This window comes from Grammomys surdaster, unplaced genomic scaffold (assembly GCF_004785775.1).
Source record: "Grammomys surdaster isolate TR1022 unplaced genomic scaffold, NIH_TR_1.0 125849, whole genome shotgun sequence".
NCBI classification, from domain to species: domain Eukaryota; kingdom Metazoa; phylum Chordata; class Mammalia; order Rodentia; family Muridae; genus Grammomys; species Grammomys surdaster.
In genome coordinates, this window is record NW_021620675.1 from 371570 (window position 1) to 394258 (window position 22689).

The following is a 22689-nucleotide window of genomic DNA, read 5'->3' on the forward strand; positions in this document are numbered from 1 at the left end:
TGCCACTCTGACCATTCCTATTTTATGTTTCACAGCTACACATCTACTGTGTTCTTTCCTGGTGTCTGACATGGCACCTTGTCTGTCCCTCCTTCATCTTCTCTTCCTGCGTCCACCAGGTCATAGTCTTACAAGGCTGTTTTAACCTCTGACCCTTCAAGAAACTGTCACTGCTTGCCCCAGACTCTCCGCCCATGGTTTGTTTTCCTTTTCTCTGGAAGTCTGTGGCTTTTAAGCCTGCCTGTAATTCAATTAAGGTCTTGACTGTTATTAGACATTTTTTATAGTTGTTTCCTCAGTTGAACTATGTGATTTCTTCAGCTTCTAGGGCAGTCTTCCTCACTCCTGTGAAATTTAACACAAATGGTCAATGGTAAAAGATTAAACACGTAAAGCAATAACAAGTTAAGCGCAGGGGTTCTTTGGGCATCTGTATGTTGCCCTCAGTTCCTACGAGTCAAGACCGATCCTGGCCAAAATGACTTATTCTCAAACACTGAGTGGAGCAAGGGGCAGGTGATGAAGAACCTCCCCAGACCAAGAACCCCCCAGACCAAGAACCTCCCAGACCAAGGTCAGAGCCGCTTGAGTTGGCAAAGCTTGCCTTTCTGGGCACTAAAGAGCTTGTTTTTATTTTCCTCTGACTTCTTGGCATCTCTCTGCAATTTCAACCCCTTCCTCCAATCCCAGAAGGGATGGATGCCCTCTGAGCATCTCTCCACCTGCCTTCAATTTCTGAAGGAGGACCTCTAGGTTTCAAAATTAGCTTTTTCTTTCTTTCCACAATATTCCTTTGGTGCAGTCTGCAGCCTCAGAGGATATGACTAGGGTCAGATAATTTCTTAGAATAAAGCAGAGTTAACCCTTTATTATGTTTCCCCCCAAGGGCTTGGGGGAAGTGATACCGAAAATCCAAAGGTATTTCTAATGGCAGAATTTAAAGGATCAGGCCAGGAGCACTAAAGATATCTCAATGAGCAAGAATGGGTGTAAGAACGAAATGAGCTTTGTGGGAAATTTCTCAGGGCCCCTAAAGTCTCTTCCTCCAATCCATCCCACTTTAGACAATCTCTCGATAACCAAACATAACAATAACAGGCATCTGTTGGGTAGTCATTTTGTCTACTTTGGATAGTATATGTACTATCTGTATGTAGTCACTCATAGTTACTTATTCCCAGGATGCTTGAGGGGGAAAACCGTCAACCTCACTCCGTTCCACGAGGTCTGGCACAGCCAAGCACCTTTCCTAAGGTCACAGCTTACTGGCCACCAGCCCCTCTGCCCAGCGGTAGCTTTCACCAGATACGCATTTTGAGAAAGCAGAGGAGCAACCTCTCTGAGGAAAACCTAGATGCCATGCTAGCAAACAAGGTACCGCCCCTCTGCTGTGTGGGACACTGCATGGAGGGAAGCGTTGGCAGAGGCGCCTGTCTGCACCTCTTGCGCCTCTGCCTCAGTGAAGCAGGGTTTCCTTAGCCCTGCCCCCTCACATAATGGATCTCCTCTGATTGCCATTTTGCTCTCTTGTCTCTGCACTGCTCCTTACCTATCGCCCTCTTCCTTGCTTTGTGGCTATTTATATACATTGTCACACAGCTGAGCTCCAGCCCATTGCCGAGTCCTCTGCTTGGCTGACTCCTACGCATTCCTTAAGATTCTGCTTGGGTCTTTTTGCATTAAGTCTCCTGTCTACCTAGATATATTTCTGTTGCATATATCCAGCACCCAGTATTTATCTGTATCAGTTATTATGACTGATTATAAATGTTTACTTATCAGTATTTCTAACTAGTCTCCAGATCCCAGCATGGTGAGGGATGACTTATGTTTCCTTTTCTATTTTGATTTTTTAGTACTTTTCAGGAGGCACACAGTAGGCATTTACTCAACATTTTAATTTTTAAATGAAAGAACTGTCCAAGTCTGCTAAACCTCACACACAGGATTGCACATCTAAATTTTTTTGATCCCTTAATATGTCCTGCATCTAGTAAACCCTTGATAAAAATAGCAAGGATATATGATTCAAAAGCAAAACAGGCATAAGCGTCTGCTCTCAGGTGGGAAACTGGGATGTACAGAAGAGGTAGATGGTGTTCGAGACTGCATATTTACATGTGGTTTCAAGTTGCTGATGTAAAGAACTGAACTGAGTGAGAAAGATAAAGGGAGGGACGTTGTCTGAAGTTCTTTCTTTCCTTCATTTGTTGTTGCTGTTTTTTCAAGATAGTTTTTCTGTGTAGCCCTGACTGTCCTGGAACTTGCTCTGTAGGGCAAGACCTGGCTGGCCTTGAACTCATAGAGATCACTTGCCTCTGCCTCCTGAGTGCTGGGATTTAAGGAATGTGCCACCATTGCCCGGAGTTTCCTGGCTAAAAAGTATAGTCCAATATCCAAACTCAGGTCCACATGACTCTGAAGCCAGTATTCTTGCTACTATACCATATTGTTAGGTTTTCAGAGCAGATGGGCACCAAAGAACCAAGGTGCCTCAACAGTGAGTCTTGGCTAGAGGGACGGGCACTGCGTAAACTGGAGGATACGTGAGCATTATGAATATACTGAATGTCATTGAATTGCACAACTTAAAATGATTAATTCTATGTTGTATACATTTTACTTCAATGAAATTAAGTTCTATAGATGTGTACCTAAGATATATGTAAAACAAAGATAATAAAACTCAAAAAAAAAAAGGAAGTTCTGTTAGGAACGTGACTGACGGACAAAGGGACAGACTGGAACCAGGATTGTCTGTCCAACAGTCCCGACCTGGAAAACAGATTAAAGGAGGAATTTCTGGCTGCTGGTGACTAAGAATACACAGAGCAGGAGAGGTGGAGTCAGGATTACCCTCAGTTTGGGGCTAAGTGAAGATACAGAGAATTGAGAAACGTGACTTGATTTTGAAAGATGACAAATTCAGTTTTGACCTCTTCATGGAGATAAGCTGAGTAGCTAAAAATACAGCATCAAATTCAAATGAGGCTTGAACTAGATCTTGAGGGAGTTGGGGGGAATGCTGGTCATATGAAAAAGAGATGGCCAAACTTGGGAAAGCAGAGGAGAGAAGAGAGAGTCAAAAGAGTTTCCAAGCATCTGCATTGAGGGACAGGCAGAAGAGCTTCAGTCAATAAAGAAGACAAACCTAGAATAGCATCCCTGTGGGAACTGAAAAGGCTGGAGGAGAAGGCTGAGGTGCGAAAATAGTTATCGGTGGATTTGGCACCTGGGTTAGGCTGTATAAGGAGGATGTATTGGTAGCCTGGCTGGAGTATTTACAAAGAAACCACAGTGTGGGTTGTTTTTTGGATGGATTTGGATGAAAAGAAAGGGGAAGAGGGTGTCACTTTAAGATTTTACTAAAGAAAGAGATAAAAGTGAAACAGAAAGCAAAAACAACTCTGCATTGTTCTCCCAAGGCTGGATGAAGCAAGACTGACCGGATAATGTAGGAGCAGCAGGGATAACACTTGGAATGGTTCCTACAGGAAGTGACACAGACAGCAATGGCAACGTATACATGGATTACTAGGCAATAGGCAAAGAAGTTTAATTTATGTTTCATTATCTGACTTCTACTTGGGATCCGTTTTCCAGCTTAAGATGGTTCTAGTGCTGTCTGGTAGCCCAAATGTAGAAGCAAAGTCCAGTTACACACAGGCAGCAGCGAGTCTCACTGCTGGGTGCATGGTCAAGAGTTCAAAGGAGGCTTCCTGGATAAAGACTGCGGCTTGTGAGCAAAGTGTAATTCTCAGGACAGGATTCCTAAGAAATGCCTGGGAAGTAATCAAATGAGTAATAGAAGCATCTAGAACCATTGCTTGGGGAAGCAGTTGACAACAGAAAATGAAATAACAAATTAGTGGAACTTGGCGAGGGAGAGGGAAATGGGCCTCTCAGGATGGTATGAGGAAATAGTATGAAATCAGAGGCTATAGCCCAGTGGGAAAGCCCCGCCGGGCAGGCATTTAGTCCCTACCTTTAATGCTCAGCACTGGAGAGATGGCTCAGCTGTTGAGAGTACTGCTGCTCTTCCAGAGGACCTGGGTTCGATTCCCAGCACCCATATGGAGGCTTAAGACCATATTTAACTCCAGTTCCAGGGGGATCCAACTCCCTCTTCTGGCCTCTGAAGGCACCAGGCACAAAGGGTCTGTAGACATACAAGCAGGCTAAATATCCAGTCACGCAGCTTTTGTTGTTGTTGGTTCATTTGTTTTTCCATATGAAGATGAAGAGCTTTGGGGAGAAGTGGGTGAAGCACACGGAGCACTTAGGTCATGTCTTGTTAAAGCTGTGTGGATTCCAGTCAGATCAGAAAAGGAGGAGGGTGCATCAGCACAGAGTCAGCCGTTTAGAACTCTGGGACATGGCAGGTTGACTGTCACACAGCTGGAATTTTAGGGATTAGGATGAGGAGGCCAGGAACAGGACCACATAGGTTAGAGGATGAGATAAAGCAGGGTATTACCTTCTAGGGAATCGGCCCACCATCCTGCATCCATCAGAGCTTCGTAAGTAGGATGGTTCTATACCCACTGTCTGTAGATCATCGATGGCTCCAGGAGAAGATGCAGGAGGGAAGGCTAGGGAACACAGACTCCAGCCTCAGGAAAAAGACAGCCCTCCATTTTGTCAGGCAATGATGAAGCTCTGAGATTCTTCCATGAACTTTCATGGAGAGCTGTTTCTCCTTCATGGCAGTCTAAAAAGGAGGAATTCCAGGCTACCTCATTACAGCACTGGGCAAGTGTCAAGAAGCCATTCCATTCTAAGCCTGCATGTTTCAGTTAGTGTGACCCTCAGTGGCATTCCTTCAGCATTGAAGTTCACCAAATTTGAACAGTGAGGAGGACGGGCTGCTAATGAATGAGCACAGTGAGAAGAACCCATGGGCTTGCCGAGGGCTTGACCTCGGCCAGTGAGAGTTTGTTAGGAACTACTGTAACCCTAGCACAGGCTGCCCGAGTGGCTCAAGCTTGCTTAGTTTTAATTCCATGGTTCCTAAAGTAACTAACTGCCTGTCCTCTCTGATGGTCACTAACACTGTTGGGAATGGACAGTTCCTAGGACTTAGGACAGTGCTATGGTGCACTGGACTCAAATCAAACCCTCACAGCAAGAGCAACCTTGGCAGATCATTAAATTTCCACATCAAAACTGTCATCTAAGAGCACAGAGAGATGCCTCAGTGGTTAAGAGCACTACTGTGCTCTTCCAGAGGACCCGGGTTCAATCCACCGTATTCATATGGAGGCCCATAGCCTTTTATAACTGTAGTTCCAGAGTGTCTGGTAGCACCCTCTTCTGACCTCTGTGGGCACTGCACACATGTGGCGCACAAACATACATGCAGCTAAAACACCCATACATATAAAAAAGTTTAAATATTTTTTTAAAAATCTGTCATCTAAGAAACAAGATGGATTCTTCTCAATTATAGTATTTATAGTATTTAGGCATGCTCATTAGAAACTGATGAAACAAGGTATTTTGTCCCTTTAATTTGGAAATAGCTGTCCATGGCCAGGTGGTAGTGTTGGATACCTTTAATCTCAGCACTTGGGAGGCAGAGGCAGGCAGATCTCTTGAATTTGAGGCCAGCCTGGTCTACAGAGCGAGTTCCAGAACAGTCAGAGCTACATGCTACATAGAGAAAGGTTTTTAAAAAAAACAAAAGAAAGGAAAGAAATAGGTGTCCAGATAGAAAAGCCTGGAGGTAGACTTAAATAACCAGACAAAGCACGATGGTCTGTTGCAGAGCTAAAAGTCAGACTTGCAGCATCCCAGCCTGGAGGCCACTGCGTGTTTATGGTCCTTACAAGAAGCAAGATTCAGTGTGAGGAGTCCAATCTAGCCTATGAAAAGCCTTTATTTTTAGCAGTTTTGCCATTTGGAGGAAGGAGGATTTCACAGAGTTGCTGGAGTAGCAAAAACATCATGAGACTTCTGTTTACAAGATGCTTTTAGAAGGATCTCTCCGTTATCCACTAGTGTTTATACATGCACAGTCTGTCAGGCCCTTCTCACCAAAGGCAAGTCTTTGTCCAGTGAGAGCAGATGTGCAGAGGTTAGAAAACTTGGAGGCCAAATACTCTAGTGAAAGAAACCATTGAACAGAATATATGATATTTTAAAATGCATTTCTGTCCTGTGAGTAATATAGTTAAACTAACATCACTGTGAAGCTGCTAACCTTTAGTTTCCTGATTTTTCAGCATGCTTAGGGTCTTGTTGCCGTTGCTTGTAGCCTAGTGTCATGCATGTGATCCTCGTCTTCATTTTCCTTCCAATTCAGTAAATAATTTTTGAACTTTAACACATAGCTACATGAGAGTTTAATGCCTAGCAAAGAACAGTTAAGTTTTTTTTTGTTTTGTTTTAAGTACATTATTGTCACAGTCTGCCCCTTAGCTTGTTGACCACCAGTGACCTGAACTGGAATACCCGAGTCATGCTGGCTAGTGTTATGTCAACTTGACACAGGCTAGAGTTATCATAAAGGAAGAATACAATAGAGAAAATGCCTCCATAAGATTCGGCTGTAAGGCATTTCTTATTTAATGGTTGATGGGAGAGAGCCCAGCCCTTTGTGGGTGGGGCCATCCCTGGGCTGGTGGTCCTGGAGTCTATAAGAAAGCAGGCTGAGCAAGCCATGGGAGGCAAGGCAGTAAGCAGCATCCCTGGAGGTTAGTGCATCAGCTCCTGCCTCCAGGTTCCTGCACTGTTTGAATTCCTGTCCTGACATCCTTCAGTGATAGACTATAATGTGGAAGTGTAAGCCAAATCAACCCTTTCCTCCCCAACTTGCTTGTCATGGTGTTTCATCACAACAATAAGGAGAACAGAAGTATTTTGGCAGTGGTTTTCTTTTAGAAATACAATCTATATGAGCTGAGACCCTTTCCCTTACATTAGCAATCCCAAACGTCTCTTACATGCTTTTGGTTTGGTTGTCTTTTCTCATAGTCACAGGTGACTTTTCCTCGTGCCTACAGAGGTTCTTAGTTATGTGGAATCTAATTTCTAAAGCCAAAAGTTGACAGCTCCCTCCTCCCAAGCCCTCCAACTTTATTTCTTATTTGGACTCCATTTGCTCTCAGGTTTATATAGTTTAGACTTTTTAAATTTATAAACTCAGTCTCAAAGAGAAAATATCTTGCCACAGTTGTTCAGATTCTAAGCCAGGGAGAAACTGTAGGGAAACCCACATGGCCAGTCGTGAGTTTGAGTAGTTTGGAAAGTAGTGAGTGAACTTTATTATTTAGGGTTCTACTATTAACATCATTTACAACAGCACTGCTCCTTAAAAGGGCAAGACAAGGAAGGCTCCCTGTCTTATACAGAGAAAAGTGGAAGCAGTAGTGGCTATCCTGGTTAAATCCATGTAGGTCTTTTGGTTATGTTGCTTGCTTCCACCTTTGGGGAGACTATGTACATTCTCAGGTACACAGAATTCACTTAACTATGTTAGAAAAGCTTTGTACCAGTGCACAGAGTTGCAGAAGCGTCTTTAAGGTCGACTCCACAAAGGCAGACAATAATGATGGCTGGTCAAGGTAGTAACACCGACCCCACAAAATAAGGGTAACAGGAATCTGAGCAAGGCGAATTAACCAAGATGTGAAAAGTGCAATCTAATGAGCTAACATCTCACTTCACAGGGGTAGTGCCCTCAAATTCTCAACAACAAAGCTCTTCCAAAAAACTAAGGGAGTGATACTGTAGTTGGGAGAAGACCCGGGGGCCAGGGCAGATGGTGCTTTCTGGAAACTATAGGTAGTGCTGGCCAGGCTGGGCGGGGCGGGGCAGGGCCCGAGGTGAAGGAGACCTTGCTCTAGCCACCGCGCCAGAAGGACCCCAGAGAGTCTGCTCTGGGAAGAGGGAGAAGAGTGCAAGCCGAGGGGGCCTGCTCTCCAGAGGGAAGAAAGCCCGCATTGGCAAAGGTAGAGGGGGCACCGAGGGGCGGATGGATGGGCTGGTAGAGGCAAGGCGGAATCGCAGTGTAGAGGTGTGAGGAGGTGGCATGAAGATTGGGGACTAGGCCCAGCCCTGAGCGGCCGGAGAGTGAAGGAAGACCCGTTCCTTCTGCAGCTTCCAGTTAGTTTCTGTCAAAGATGGCCAAATTCCACTCTGCCCTTCCCCCTCCCGCGCCTTTTCTAATCCCCTTCGGTGGGTCCCAGTACTGCTGGAGGCCATGGGGAGTCTGAGTGAGTGAGCGCCGGGAGGAGGGTGAAGAGGAAAAGAACCTCCCCGCCGCACCTCCCGCCCCGTGGGGTCCTGCAGGAGAATCTTTTAGTTGAAAAAGAGGGTTCTGTGGCTTTAAACCGGGGAGTGGGCGTCACCGCGGGGGACCCGGTGACTAGCCGAGGCGGGGTTGGATGGGAGGGGTCATGCAAAGCAGGAGGTGGTGCCGTCAGGGCGGGGCTTCATGTAGCGCGGGGGCGGGGCCCGGGTGGGCGGGGCGCGGGCGGCTTCCCTTGGGCCAGGCGCGGGAGGGGGCGGAGGCCGTGGCGGGCTGGTACCATCGATCGCGTTCGGGGAGGGGGACGGGTGCCATTCCCCCGGAGGGGGCGGGCCCTGGCGGCGGCGGGGCCGGGGCCCCATTCCCCGCCGGGCGGGCCGGGGGCGGGGCGCGCCTCCGCTCGCGTCCGAGGCGGGGCCCGCGGTACCTTTCGTGGCACCGTGCGGCTGGGGGAGGGTCGAGGGGAGGGGGAAGGGGCGGGCCTGGGAGGGGGAGCCGGAAAGGGGGAGGCGCCGGCGGACAATGGAGCCTATGTGTGCCTGCGGGAGTGGGACGGCGCCGCCGCCGCCGCTGCCGCCGCCGGGGGGAGACGCTGCGCTGCTGCTGCCGCTGGTCCGGGCCCCGGCCCCCCGGGGCTGAGAGCAGCCCGGGACCGCAGCCCCCGCCCGCGCTCGCCCCTCCCCCGCTCCGGCCCGGGGTAAGTGGCCCCGGGGAGGGGGAGGGGCGGGCCGGCGCGGCGGGGGCCGGGTCCGCGTGCGCGTGTGGCCGGGGGCCTCCGGGGGTCGGGGCGCTGCCTTGGCGAGTTGAGTCCGGAGGAACCTGTTGGGGGAGGCGGGGGAGCCTCGGGTACTGTGGGAGAGACTGGGGCATCTCTCGGGGATTTTAGAGGTTGTGTCCCAAAGCTGGGCTTGGAGAGGTTACCTGAGGGGTGATGACCGTCTCGGGGTCCTGGGATGGAGGGGCGATGGAGAGGAAAGAGCGCGCGAATTTAGGAATTTCTGGTTGAGTTTGGTGGGGTCTGTATGACCCTGGAGATGCGTAGAGGGGAGAAAGGGGACTCCGCAGGCCAGTGACTTGTTGAAGGGTTGGGGGAGGTGAAAGCTTAGAGGAATGTCTGAGTTGTAAAGGGTTCCAGCAGGTGAGTTGGCGACGTTTAGGTCACTGAGTCATTGTGGGGGTCGTAGAACAACACACTGGTGGTTTTCAAATTGGAGCCCTAGAGGCTGGCTGGCCTTTGAAAGTTGCAAAGACTATTAAGATGTCACTGGTAAGTGTCGAGTGAGCTTGGTGAAATGGAGATATCCTAAGGAAAACAAGTCTCAGAGTTGGTAGTTAGTCCAGAGGGAAAGACCAAGGCCTGTAGTTGTATTGCTGGGGACCTTATGTTAAAGCTGCCAAGGATGAGAAAGAAGGCTTGAAATCTGTCCTCCAAGAGCCTTGGTCCCCTGGAGGTAAGGAACAGCGGTTTTTTCAATGTTAAGAGTGATTCTGAGGCTAAGGTTGGAGTCACAGTCATTGGATAGGGTAGGGAAATGGGTGTAAGTATGCCTCCATGGAGATAGTCCAAGGCAGGATGCAATTGATGGAGAGTTAAAGCAAGCAATTGTCTTTAGTTGAGGCAAGCACAAGTCAACCCCTGACAGCGACTTTAGTGATCATGTAAAAAGTCAGTTTGACAGCACATTTGTTAGCATTTGACGTATTATGGAATTAAATGGTTGTTTTGGTGAAAGAGATTTGGGCTCTTGTATAGGGAACACAGTGATGAATTAGTTATCGAAGGTAAGAGGACTAAGTAGTAAAGTAGTCGAGATGTTGGAAGGTGAGACTGTTTAGAACACTATTTTTCAGTATGACTGGCTGGCTGGTTTGAAAGTTTTTGGTTGGACATTAGTCATTGGGGAGTTTATCATGAAGAATGCTTGTGTGCAAATCTGATAGTCCTGGAGACCAGTAACAAAGTCCTTTCTTCTCTTGAAAAAGACCTATACTCTTGATAGGGATGGATTAAGAAGAGGGTCTATTAGTTTAGGTGTTGCAAACATGCTCTGAGGAATGTGGGCTCTATTAGCTGGCGGGTGCTTTGGATAAGTTGAAGAACTGTGGAGGTGTGTGTATGACATTTGATAGCTTTATGACCTAGAAGTTGGATATTATTGAGCCTTGAAAGTCTTTGTAATCGATGTGCTGGATATAATAGTTTCAATATAGATGATAGTTGGATGGGAGAGTCATTGGCCTGAAGATGAAAGCACAGTTTCTGTATAGGACAAGGACCATGGAGCTGGTTCTTGAGCAAAAGGAGTGTTTTAGTCTTGGTTCTAGTTAACCAGCACAAGCCAAAACAAAACCAAAAAAACCTTATGTACATTGGATTTCTTTTATGGGTTATTTCCCTGTGGCCTTCAGAAGTACCTGCTGCTGTAAACCAAAAAAAAAAAAAAAAAAAAAGCAAGCTGGGGGGAAGACCCAGGGCTTTTCACAAGCATTGTAAGCAGCTGAATATTGGATCGTGGTGACCTAGCACAGTGATGAAAAGCCTTGAACTTGGAATCAAGATGTTAGCTCTCTGGATGACTTACTTTGAACAAATCTCTGGTGTTTTCTGGTTTTGCTACTTATGAAGTGACGACTGCCCTCTCCATCTACTCGTAGCTGCCTTCCAGTCTAGCCAGTTAATGCCTGTCCAGAAAGTTCTTCGAATACCTCTGAGGATGAGTGACTATGTAGTATAACTTTTTTTAAAATCCCACTTTGACTGTCCCACTAACAGACCAAGTTCAACTTTCTTGCAGTCAGTGATATGGTTCATTAAAGAACAAAAAGGGATGTTTTGTACACTTGTTTTGCTCTGTTGTCCAAATTCAGGGTTTTATATTAATTTTGAAAGCTGAGTGTTTAGTGGGAGGACAGTGTTGTTGATGGTAATTGTAAATACTGAGCAAAAGTCAGCACAGAGCTGAGAAGGTAGGTGCTGGCCTAGGCTGTAGGCACCCTGTGTTGTGGCCTGAGGTGTAGTTCTTGGTTTCCTACTTGGTCATTCTTCTTCAGCCATGAGCTCTCTGCTTTCACGAATGTGATGGCAAAGTCTCTGGAAGCTTTTCTTTTTCTAACTCTGGGGTTCTTAGTGGTTTTCTGTCCCGGTACTCTGCCAATCAAATGATACGGCGTCCCGTCTGAGACTGTTTCCTAAATGCATGAGATGTAAAACGTAGAAGTACAGATGAGCTGTCAGATGTTCACGGTGGGGTGGCAATGTGTGCCTTTGTCACACACTGAATAATGTCTAAGGAGACTGGTTTTGAAGCAATGATGACGGAAGAGCATGTCGCTGTATCAGTGAATTTTCAGCTAATGTGACGTGGTGCTGTTGGCGGCATAGTCCCAGTATTGCCAATGCTACACCCACTGTTGAAGGCTGTGCTAACTTCATTACTTAGAGATTAATCAAAATGATGATCTCTGTCATTCCCTGAAGGCTTCAAGCCACCTCTCCTCTCCCGTATACAGACGCCTTGGGAGCTGTGAATCATGGAGTTAAGAACTACCCTAAACCAATTGATTCTGATTTTTTTTTTAAATACTATGATTTTTGAAAGTTAACTTGAGGCTGCTTACATTTTGGGCTTTGTGATATTTTTAAGTATCTCCATTATGCTAAGAACAGACGAAGAGACCACATGAAAAACCAAAAACCATTTTGCAACCTGTGCTGGCCATTCTTGGTTGTACAAAAGGGTAAACACAAGACCTCAGAGGATGTTTTTGCTTTGTTTTGTTTTTTCCAAGTTCCCTAGTCACCATTACATACGTAGTTCCCTAGATTTCCTATCCCTTTTCTCTTTTATTTAAAGTTTTCAGGGGTTTGCCTTCTTTTCCCATTTTTGACTAATTTCTTTCTTCTTCCAGATGTCAGTTCAGCCACAGCGCAGTGAGGAGTGGGGAGTTTTCCTTGGAGTCAGTGTGAATTGAACTTTTCCTTTCTTCTTGTCATCTTAGGACTTGGATGTGGGACTAACTGGTGTCACTTCGAATTGACCTAACCATTCCTGTGTGGTGAGGTGACAGTTCTCCTTCTTTGTAAGCTCCTCCCTGCCCCAATGTAGAAGACAAAGCAGAGTGGACATCTTGAAAGGTAAAAATCTTACCTTAAGCCGCAACTTCTGTGACTTAAGCTTGAGTATGTTGGATTTTTGTCTCTCCGGGTTGCTTATAAGGTAAAACTGGCCTGCTCTTGATTCTAGAAGTTTCCCAAACTGTAAGTCATCAAAGTAGATGTAAGTCACAACCATTACCCTGGGTTTTGTGTGACTCGGGCCTTGTGCTTACCTTGCTGCAGAAGGCTGAGGAGAGAGGCAGGCAGGGAGGAGTGAGCTGGTATTTATCATGTCCCCTTAGGTTTGTATGGATGTGAACTATGAGGAGCAAGCCCAGTGTAATACATCGACCAGCCACGTTCGTTGGGTTTTGCTGGGTACCAGGTGCTAGGGTGATGATTGATGCCATCCTCAGGGAGTTCCCTGTCTAACTATAGCAGTCACACTGTTTTTGAGATGTTAAGGATAGTGCCAGGGGCCCTGGATGACGTACCCAGGAGTAGCTGACACTCCAGGAAAACTTTACAGAGAAAGGATCGGTGTGTACAATAGTACTTTGGTAGCTATTATTCTTAAGGATGGAACCTCTGAACATTTCAATTTTGTCGGAATTCTGTAGCTTAATGTGAATTTTTGTTTCCTTAAGGTTTAGTAGCCATTGAAGGACAGTCGATGGCATTTTTGCCCCGTGTTTCGTGAGAGCTGAGGTTTTCTGCATGTGCCCACTGAATCATTTGTTCTCCTCTACAGTCTGGAGAAAGATTGGCTCTTCCTTTTGTGTGCTTGAAGAAGCCATTTTGTTATTGGCACGCCAGAAGTTAAGAATGAGCTAGGAATGGAATCTTAAGACCTTTTAGTTCCACATTCTATGATGCTGTGCCTTTTATGGAGTAGTGGTCATAGCGCAGAGATGAAATTTGTTAAACATGACATACTTCTAATAAACTTGACTCCTTAGAGCAAGAAAGGGGGAATGCATCATGGGAAGAGTTGAAGCTGGAATTTTGATTCTGAGCTCAGTCAAATTAGTTTGTGACTTGACTTGAAACTTTGCTAATCCTATAGAGTGCCCTTTTAAAGATTCCCTAAATAATTTGGCTGTCAACCTTCTAGAACTTTGTTTTCCTTTGAAATCACAAACTAGCTTCTGCAGTGAAATGGCTCAGCCCATAGAGGCGCCTGTGCCAAGTCCCACAGTTTGAGTTGAACTCTCAGTTCTCTTTCTTTGTAAGCTTCTCCCTGCCCCCATGTAGAAGACAAAGCAGAGTGGACATCTTGAAAGGTAAAAACCTTACCTTCAGTCGCAACTTCTGTGACTTAAGCTTGAGAATTTTTGTCTCTCTAGGGTTGCTTATAAGGTAAAACTGAGCTGCTCTTGATTCTAGAGGTTTCTCAAAGTGCAAGTCCTCAAAGCAGATGCAAGTCACAACTAAACACTTGTTAAACATGGCATAGTTCTTCCAGCAGAACACCTATGGTGGAAGGAGAACCGACTCCCACAAATCTTCCTTGGACCTCCACACATGCACCGTGGCACGCACGCATGCATGCACACATAGATTAAATAAATAAGTATAATTTGTTTGAGCCAAGTGTTACAATTCTAGACTACAAGGACTGATATTGGAAATCTTGTAGCCTGCCGGCATTCCTCCATTCAGCACTTCACTCTGCACACAGTAGGTGCTTAATAGAAGCAGGGTTGTTCGGTCCTAAGCTCCTACCAAAATATGGAGACACATTTTTCTTGCCAGCTGTTGCTGCATGGAGTTGCAACTGTACAGTTGGAGTAGCAGTGAGCGACCCTAAGGTTGTGAATTCAGACATACGCCTGGCGGTTTGTCTCTTTGCACCTTCAGAGTCAACATCCAATCTCTGTACTAGGAAGACACATACAAGCAAAAATGTGGGCTCTTTTTCCATTAAATGCCCGGAAACTTCAAAAGTAGAAAAGTTGATTGTATTTGCACTTACTATCTCATTCCACGGGCCTTGAAATAGCTACCTGTACTGTATACATCCTTTAACACGTGATTGTTTGCATGTAAGACAGCAGTCTCCTCTTTAAAACCCTAGAGGAAATAGGAAACCCGTTTTTCTCTGAAGATGCTCAGTGGTTGTTACACTGATACTGTTGGTGTTTTCAGATCTACTTTGGAATGCCTACCCACTCTATTCTCTTCTAGGTGAGGGTCACCTTTGAGGAAGGCGCTCCAACTCCTCACCCCCAGAATGAACTCTGCAGTGTCGTGACCCTTGGGGTTTCGGTGAGTAAAGTTGGGTGGTGCCATGGGTACATGTGCCTAGCCTGGGAGGGAGAGCTTTACAAACGGCTTTAGCTTTTTCTCCACAGTTGGGTATGTTTCTTTCTGTCACTCAGCTCTGCCTTCCCACCCTAGCCTCTAGCAACTGCATTCTCTTACCTCCTTTTGAGTTCAACTTGTTAAACGTGTATGAGATCATGTAGTATTTGCTTTTTTGTGCCTGGCTTATTTAATGTCCTCCAGATTCATCTATGCTATTACAAATGACAGGATTGCTTTTTTTTTTTTTTTTTAAGGACAAATATTCCCAGTGGCAGGGGTCTTGCCATAGTTCTTAAATCTATTCAGTTCTTAAATCATCGATGGTTAGCTGCTTGAATATATACTGTATCTTAGCTGTTGTTAGGAAGTGTGCAGTAGCTGGGCAGTGATGGCACACACTTTTACTCTCAGCACTGGGAGAGAGAGGCAGGCAGATCTGTGAGTTTGAGGCCAGCCTGGTCTACAGAGTGAGGTCCAGGACAGCCAGGGCTACACAGAAAAACCCTGTCTCAGGGGGAAAAGAATTGTGCAGTGAAGAGCAGATGTAGTGGCTCAGGCATTGTTTAATCCCCACACTGGGGAGACAGAGGCAGGTGGATGTCTCTGAGTTCAAGGATAGATTGGTCTATATGGAGAGTTTCAGAACAACTAGATTGCACAATAATGCCCCTGACTCAAGAGAAAAAAGGTTCTGTGAGGATACCTCTTGGACATACTCATTTCCTTTTTCCTTCTCCCCTTCCCTTCTCCCTCTCACTCTGGCCCTGCTTGCTCCAGCCCCACTCACTCTGGCCCAAAGGTTTTTATTTATTTATTATATGTAAGTACACTGTAGCTGTCTTAAGACACCTCATAAGAGGGTATCAGATCTCATAATGGATGGTTGTGAGCCACCATGTGGTTGCTGGGATTTGAACTCAAGACCTCCGGAAGAACAGTCAGTGCTCTTAACGGCTGAGCCATGTCACTAGCCCTCATTTCCTTTTCTTGAATAATAGTTTTTGAACAAATACTTAATGTCCTAGGCTCCTTAGTAAGTGCTGGGAATGGAAGGAAGGGAAGATAAGTTAGTCATGGTCCCTGTTTCATGGAGCTTATTGTCTAAGAGGAATGTTGTACAGGTGATTGCATAATGGTGTACACAGTTAGAAAACCTGAGGAAAACTGTTCTGAAGATGGCGATGAAGGATTTCATGTAAGTGAATGGTTTCAAGGGCTCCTTCTCTGAAGAAGAAGTATTTGACCTATGACTTTATGTTAGGTAAGTGGAAGAGGCATTTAACTGCATGGGGAATAGTTTTGGAAGGAAGACTACACTAAGGTGAATAATTCATGTCCAGTCCCGTCAGTTTTGAGCTTCCAGGGAGGTGTCAAATAGCTGATGTGTTCACAGGCTTGCAGATCAAGCCAACCCAGATGTGTGAATCTGGGAGCTATAGGCATAGCAGGAACTCACAGAAGGAGACGAGAGCCCAGTGCGGAGTCGTGTGGACTGAGGGGTTAGAGTGGATCAAGAGAGGACTTGGGATGCGGAGAGGCAAGAGGACAGAGCAGATGGAGAAGGAAGGAACGGCTTGCAAAACTGGCCACAGTGTCAGCCTTCTGCTGTTGAGTGACATTGTTATCTATAGAGCTTCTGCTTGAGAACCACACATAATTTGAGATTTTGAGATTTTTTTTTTATATGTCTCTTTTTTTTTTGTTTTTCGAGAGATTTTTTTTTAATTGAACAAAAAAATATCATGTAATATTTTAAGTAGGTTTTTATTTTTATATTGGGCTACCAGTACATTTATAGCTACTGTGTAAACATATGTTGGATGATGGAGTGAGATGTTAGATCAGAGGCTGGGGTGAACTCACTAAAAACTGGTACTGTGACCTGGGGATGGAAGTTAATTCCTGTGGTGGAAGGTGAATAGCAAGAGAAAATTGCACCTCCTGTCACATTCATAGAGAAGCTTGGCTCTGAGGGCAGTAGAAGGCTAAACTGGTTTTGGTTTGCTTAACTTATTCATTTATTTCTTTTCATTTATCTGTTCACTCTGTGTGTGGCTGGGTGTGGGTGCGTGTGTGTACCATGGCAGAACTGTGACATCAGAGGACAGCCCCGGGGACTTGATTCTCTCCTTTCAGCGGTTTGGTCCCAGGGATCAAATTCAAGTGGTCAGGTTGGTGGCAAGTACCTGAGCCCTGTTTATCCATTTTTTTTTTCAGTGTTGAAAGGACACTACAGTGGTTCTGAATGCTAGTTGGAAAGGTCTGATGGACACGGGAGATAGAAGGGATGGCCAGAGAACAGAATAAGAGCCCTCTGCAGGCAGAGCGGCCTAGACCTGAGTCATACCGCCTGTTGGTGAACTGCGCTTTTGACGAAAAATAATTGTTTTTTGTTGTTTGTTTTGAATGTAATGAAGCAAAACTGGATGGTACTCTGGGAAAAAAAGATTCGCAGGTTTAGTGTAGCGATATCCCACTTGGTAAAATGTCTTCTTCCTCTTAAGTAATAGCCAGGACCACAGACAGGGATCATAGCACTCAGGGCATAGAAGCAGGAAGATACACAAGTTCTTTATCAACATGGTCTACATAGCACGTTCCAAGCCGTCTAGAGCTACAGAATGGGACTGCATTAAGACAAAACAAACAAAAGAAAACACCAGTAACCCACAAGCCAGGGCTAGAGAGGGAGGAAGGAAGATGGTAGGTGAGGAGGAGCAGATGGAGAAGGTTTGAAGTGGTGCCTGTCAGAAGGAGCCAGTGAGCATGCTCCAGAGTGGTGCTCCTCGCAGTGAGAGCCAGTGAAGCCGGGCTGAAGGGCTGACGAGCTCCTCTTGGAAGTCCTGGCATTGCAGTGTGAAGAATTCACCTCAGGCTCAGGGCTAGGGCCAGACACTAGCTCTGCCACCAGTAGAGTGAACAGTAATTTCATCATTGTTAAGATGCAGTAGTAATAGCTGTCTTGAGGGGTTGCTGTGAATGAGTTGGTGGTGTATACAGTGCTTAAAACATTGCCTGGGGCTTAGTAAAAGTGTCAGGTATTCTGGAGAAGAGAAGCATGGGAGTAGATCTGAGACATGAAGAGCCTTTATCTTGGAGAGAAGTCCCTCCCCGTATGTGATGATTTTTGTCGAAGACCTCTTCCACTTTCACCTGTTGAGCATAATTTTATTCTTCATGCTGTCATAAGACATTTGGTAGTTTTTGCTCAGTTCTCTCAGAGCAGCAATCTAAAGTTAGGTCTCATTCCTTGGAACGCCTCCCTTAGGTTAGGAGTCAGAAGCCTGGGTTTTATTCTCAGTCCTTGCATAAGGCCTCGTGGTCCTTTCAGCCCCTGTTCTGTCTGTTCATCCAGAAAGTAAGGTTGAGGAAGGAGGGCCAGGGTCTAAGAACACTGATTGGCTAGAGAGGCCATTTGTGTGTGCCTGTGTGTTCTGGTTCATTCCAGTGGGAAATACCTGTGGGTCAAGGTCAGGCACATTGTGAGGATAACAAACGGGATGTAGAAGCACTTTGAAAACCAACGTGTTTCATGTTCGTGGTATCATTATTAGAAATAATCTTTGCTACCAGCTTATCATAAGTGCCTGGCAGATTAATGAGGCAGTTTGATATTTGTGATGTATTTGGCATTGTATTGCCTAGGAAGAAGAGTACAGTACAAACGCCAGGTGTTTGTGTTCTCTGGGGAAGCTGATAAGTCAGTGCCTACTGTAATACCTACTGCATCCTCACGCTGAGAAGTGTAGAGAAGCCAGAGAACTTAAAATAAGGTTCTTGTACTCAAAGAACACAGTCTTCACAGGGAGGAAAATGCACACAAAGGATTGCTCAGCGCTGGTGGCGGAGCCGTAGATGCAACAGAAAGTGCCACAAGTTACAGCAGTGTGTCTGGGTGATAACCGCTTTCCTCTGCCTGAGGGAAACCTTGGCTGGACTCAGGGCTCATCTGCTGCTTCTGATTTTACTATTCTTTAATAGGATTCCTATTTTTTTAAATAAGAATATAGAAAAAGGTTTATGATCTTAATTTTCCACATTTGACAACTGTAGTCCATCCTGTAATTTAAACTGTTCAACAGAAAAAAAGACAGAGGGTGTGAGTGGGTAGAAACGTGACCTTGAATATAATTAAGATCAACATGTTCTTTAGAACATAGAACTGCTTTTGAATCTCTTCTCCTAGTTCTCCTTCCTGCCTCCTTTATTTAAAAAGAAAAAGATGTAATTATGTCTGCTTAAAACTTGTATAAATTCCCTTCACTGGCACAGGTGAAATAGTTGGGGCCATTGAGGTCGCCTAACTGAAGGACTTTTCCACTTGACAGTTCTCATACAAACCACCACAACCTAAATGATAGCTACGGACCCTTGTGAAGGAGCCTCTCAAAATATATGCAAGCTGTAACACTCAAGCTGCTTCTAGCTCCCTTTAGTTTTCTAGCCTCTAATCCTGCACCTGACACTCTCCTGTGTCAGTCCCATCCTTGGTCAGCAGGTAGAGAGGAAAGAGCAGATCAGGGTGGTAACAAAAAGATGGTTGTGGAATTCCTGGGAGAGACCCGTGACTTTGAGTATACCATGGTTCCCTCCCTCGCTGTCTAGGCTTCCCTACATAAAAGCCTTTTTCATTTGTTCCATAGCCAGCTTTGGTAATATTTTATTGACCTTTATACTTCAAATTAGCCTTGCAAATTGGCTCAAAAAAAATACCTTAGCCTTCAAAGATACTCCTTTACCTTCAAAACGGTGGCTCATTGCCATGCTTGCCCATGTCCCTGTCATTAAGGTGAGAACACAGTTACAAAATCTGCATAATTTAATAGAAGAGTCATGGAAATCGGGGGGCAGAACTGACTGTATTGGTATTAGCTTAATGTTTGTTTTAAGAAGAGTCTCCTTCCGTGCCCCCTCACCCTCAAGCCTGCCGAGTAACAGCATGGATCATTTGCTACATGGTGTGAAATTGGGATGAGTTTGGTACACATCTCTGCCATTGTTTGCCACCACAGCCCAACGTCAGAGGTCAATGCCCAGTGGTTTCAAAGCATTATTTGGAGGAGGGGGCAGACAAATCCATTGTCCATTGAGACTTTTCTATTCAGAAGTAAACACAAGGGAGACTAAACGGCTAAAACGTAAATCCCTCTTCTCTCCCGCAAATACGGGTTGCTTGGACGGGAGGCTTGTGTGCTGATAGAAGGTCTCAGTCCCCTTCTGTCGCTTGAGCACCAGAGCCAGTGACTGCAGTGTGGCTTCCTCCTTTGTCCAGAGGGAGTGGAGGCATGCCCAGCTGCCTCTTGTCCTGGCCATCCTGTAGAAAGGTGTTTTCCATGCTTGCTTTCAGTCACACCTCTTGCCTTGTGTGTCCTTCTCCTGTAGTGTGCCCTGGAGATGCGAGATTTTCCTTCAGCAGCAGGAGGCACACACTCAGAGAATGCTGGAACTTCAAGGGGGAAGGACCCACTTCCACAGCAGAGAAAAACAAAGAGGAAAAAGGCAAACAGGCAGCCAGCGCTAAGGGCTGCACCAAGCAAGCCCTGGGCAACCGCCACTGCCCCCAAGCAGCTCCTTCTGCTATAGCCCGAGAGGAACTCGGTGAGCCTGTCAGTTAGTGACCGAAAGCTCAGGATTTCAATCAATGCATCCCAGTAACCCTAAAGTGAGGAGCTCACCATCAGGAAACACACAGAGGTAAGAGGCAGGGCCACACTCTTCCCCCTCGGGATGACACGTGGGCATCACACACACTCATTGCTGCATCCACATGTACAGTTAGAAGCAGAGTGGACACACGTGGCAAAGAAAGAGAAAACTTACTGAAGTAGTAACAAGTACAGTTTTTCTGGGTGACTCTCTCGGCCACCATTCCTACATCTCCCACCTGTACCATTTCCCCACCCTTTACAAAGCACAAACAAGGACCTTAAAGACCAGCCACCACCAGCTGAGGAATCTGAGGCATAGACTAATGAGGTCCTGGAACTAAGCCACCGCCAACTACCACCCAGAGCCCTTGCCGCCTTTCTCAGTACGCAGTTACAGTTATTTAAGAGAATGTTTTGCATCTTCCCTGGGGGCAGTGTTTGCCTGGCCTGCTTTGGTGCTGTGCTGCTGTGCTGCTGGGGTCTGCATACTGGAGGGTTTCCCTAACCTGACAGCTCCAGTGGGTTTCCTTCTGCCCTCCTGGGCCTGCTTGCTTGTTCCCGCAGAGGAGCTTGACTTTCATTACAGCTGTTCCTTGTCATGAGCCTGGGGGTGGTAGTGTTTGATCTTAACTATGTCTGTTTGTTTACTCTGAGCTAGTCTTAGTGTGAGAGTCACTTTTCTGTGTACATAGAAACGGTTGTCCTTTATTGACAGAAGCCCTAGAGATAGGTCCCCATGTGACTCTGGTGTTCCTGAGACCTGGAGGCCATTCTGTTTGATCCTCCTCTCTGTTGATAGCTCTAAGATGGGAGCCAGGGTGGCAGGGACAAGCAAGTGGGCAAGGTGCAGTGTGGGGCGCTTGTTCACACAGGGGCTTCTTAACCCATTATAGAAGCATGAACTTGTACAGACCAAGTCTGGTATCTGATCTCTCTTTATTATTTGTTTCTTTTAGTAGCCCTAAGTCAAAGCAGGAGGTGATGGTCCGTCCCCCTACAGTGATGTCCCCATCTGGAAACCCCCAGCTGGATTCCAAATTCTCCAATCAGGGTAAACCGGGGGGCTCAGCCAGCCAATCCCAGCCATCCCCCTGTGACTCCAAGAGTGGGGGCCATACCCCTAAAGCACTCCCTGGCCCAGGTGGGAGCATGGGGCTGAAGAATGGGGCTGGAAATGGTGCCAAGGGCAAGGGGAAAAGGGAGCGAAGTATTTCGGCCGACTCCTTTGATCAGAGAGATCCTGGGACTCCAAACGATGACTCTGACATTAAAGGTATGTCTACAAGATCTTTGAGACTCAGAGGGAAGTAGGTGTTCCCTGGGGAAGGCTTCTGACATTCAGTACAGGCCAGAGCCTGCTGTCAGTGAAGTGGGAGAGGAGGTGGCAGAGCCTGGAAGTCTTGCAGCTTAGAATAGACCACTGCTTCTCATTTTTATTCTCTTTGAAGAAGATTCAAGAACACTTTGTTGAGTTCTTGCTCTTGAAGGCGTGTGGCTTGATCAGATGTATTACAGGCCTAGCCCATGTTTGTAAGGCCCATACTTCTGGCCTGTGTGCTGTAGTCCTCTAGTCCAGCAGTCAGCGGTGTCTGCACCCACGCCGGGGCAGTCTCTCTGATGTTCCTGGCTCTTCGAGAAATCCTCCAAGACTTGGGTTTTGTGCTTTCTGGTTGCCACTTTGCCAGACTGATAGACACAAGGGGAAGCCTTAATGGCCCTGGCACTAGTCCAGAGCTGTCACAGCTGATTTCAGTGTGGCAGGAATGAGTGGCTACCAGATGTGGTAGAAATTTGGCAGGCACCACAATGAAACAAGTCAGGGAAGAGTATTGGTATGGGGCTTTAGGCTTTTTTCTTCCTACAATAAAACTAAAACAAAACAGGAATGTTAAGAGCAGGCCAGAATGTGAAGTTACTGCTTAAGAAGTAAAAGTCAGCCGGGCGGTGGTGGTGCACGCCTTTAATCCCAGCACTTGGGAGGCAGAGGCAGGCGGATTTCTGAGTTCGAGGCCAGCCTGGTCTACAGAGTGACTTCTAGGACAGCCAGGGCTACATAGAGAAACCCCGTCTCGAAAAACCAAAAAAAAAGTAAAAGTGAGATTTCCTCAGCCCCAAAATGAAGGTGTAAACCTGAGTAACCGCTCCCTGCCTTTCTCGCTTCCTTTTTCTCCTCCCTTTCTGGAATATTCTTGTAAATCCTGTTATGAATACCAGCACTCTCCTAGGGACTGGGGGTGCAGACAGCAGGACAGATAATTGTCATCATTAAGAATTTGAGAGCACCCAGAAAGACAGCCATCTGACCGTCCGTATGAAATATGATAAATGCTAAATTACTAGAGGAGAGGACTATGAGTTTGATTTCCAGGGCCGTCCTGTCCTGTCTA

General features: G+C 46.2%; 1 protein-coding gene across 3 annotated transcripts in view; it reads left to right on the forward strand.

Moving 5' to 3' along the window:
- Bcl9 (BCL9 transcription coactivator) overlaps positions 1-22689 on the forward strand; it is an 85084-nt gene that overhangs the window by 52026 nt on the left and 10369 nt on the right. For 2 of the 3 annotated variants that reach the window (XM_028789762.1, XM_028789763.1), the window contains exons 2-5: positions 12251-12386; positions 14535-14615; positions 20037-20348; positions 21259-21353. In XM_028789762.1, the coding sequence (XP_028645595.1) occupies positions 20296-20348; positions 21259-21353 (148 nt within the window). In that variant the 5' untranslated portion in view covers positions 12251-12386; positions 14535-14615; positions 20037-20295. Of the gene's footprint in view, positions 1-12250; positions 12387-14534; positions 14616-20036; positions 20349-21258; positions 21576-22689 lie in introns of all 3 variants that reach the window. The other variant, XM_028789761.1, reaches the window with a different exon arrangement.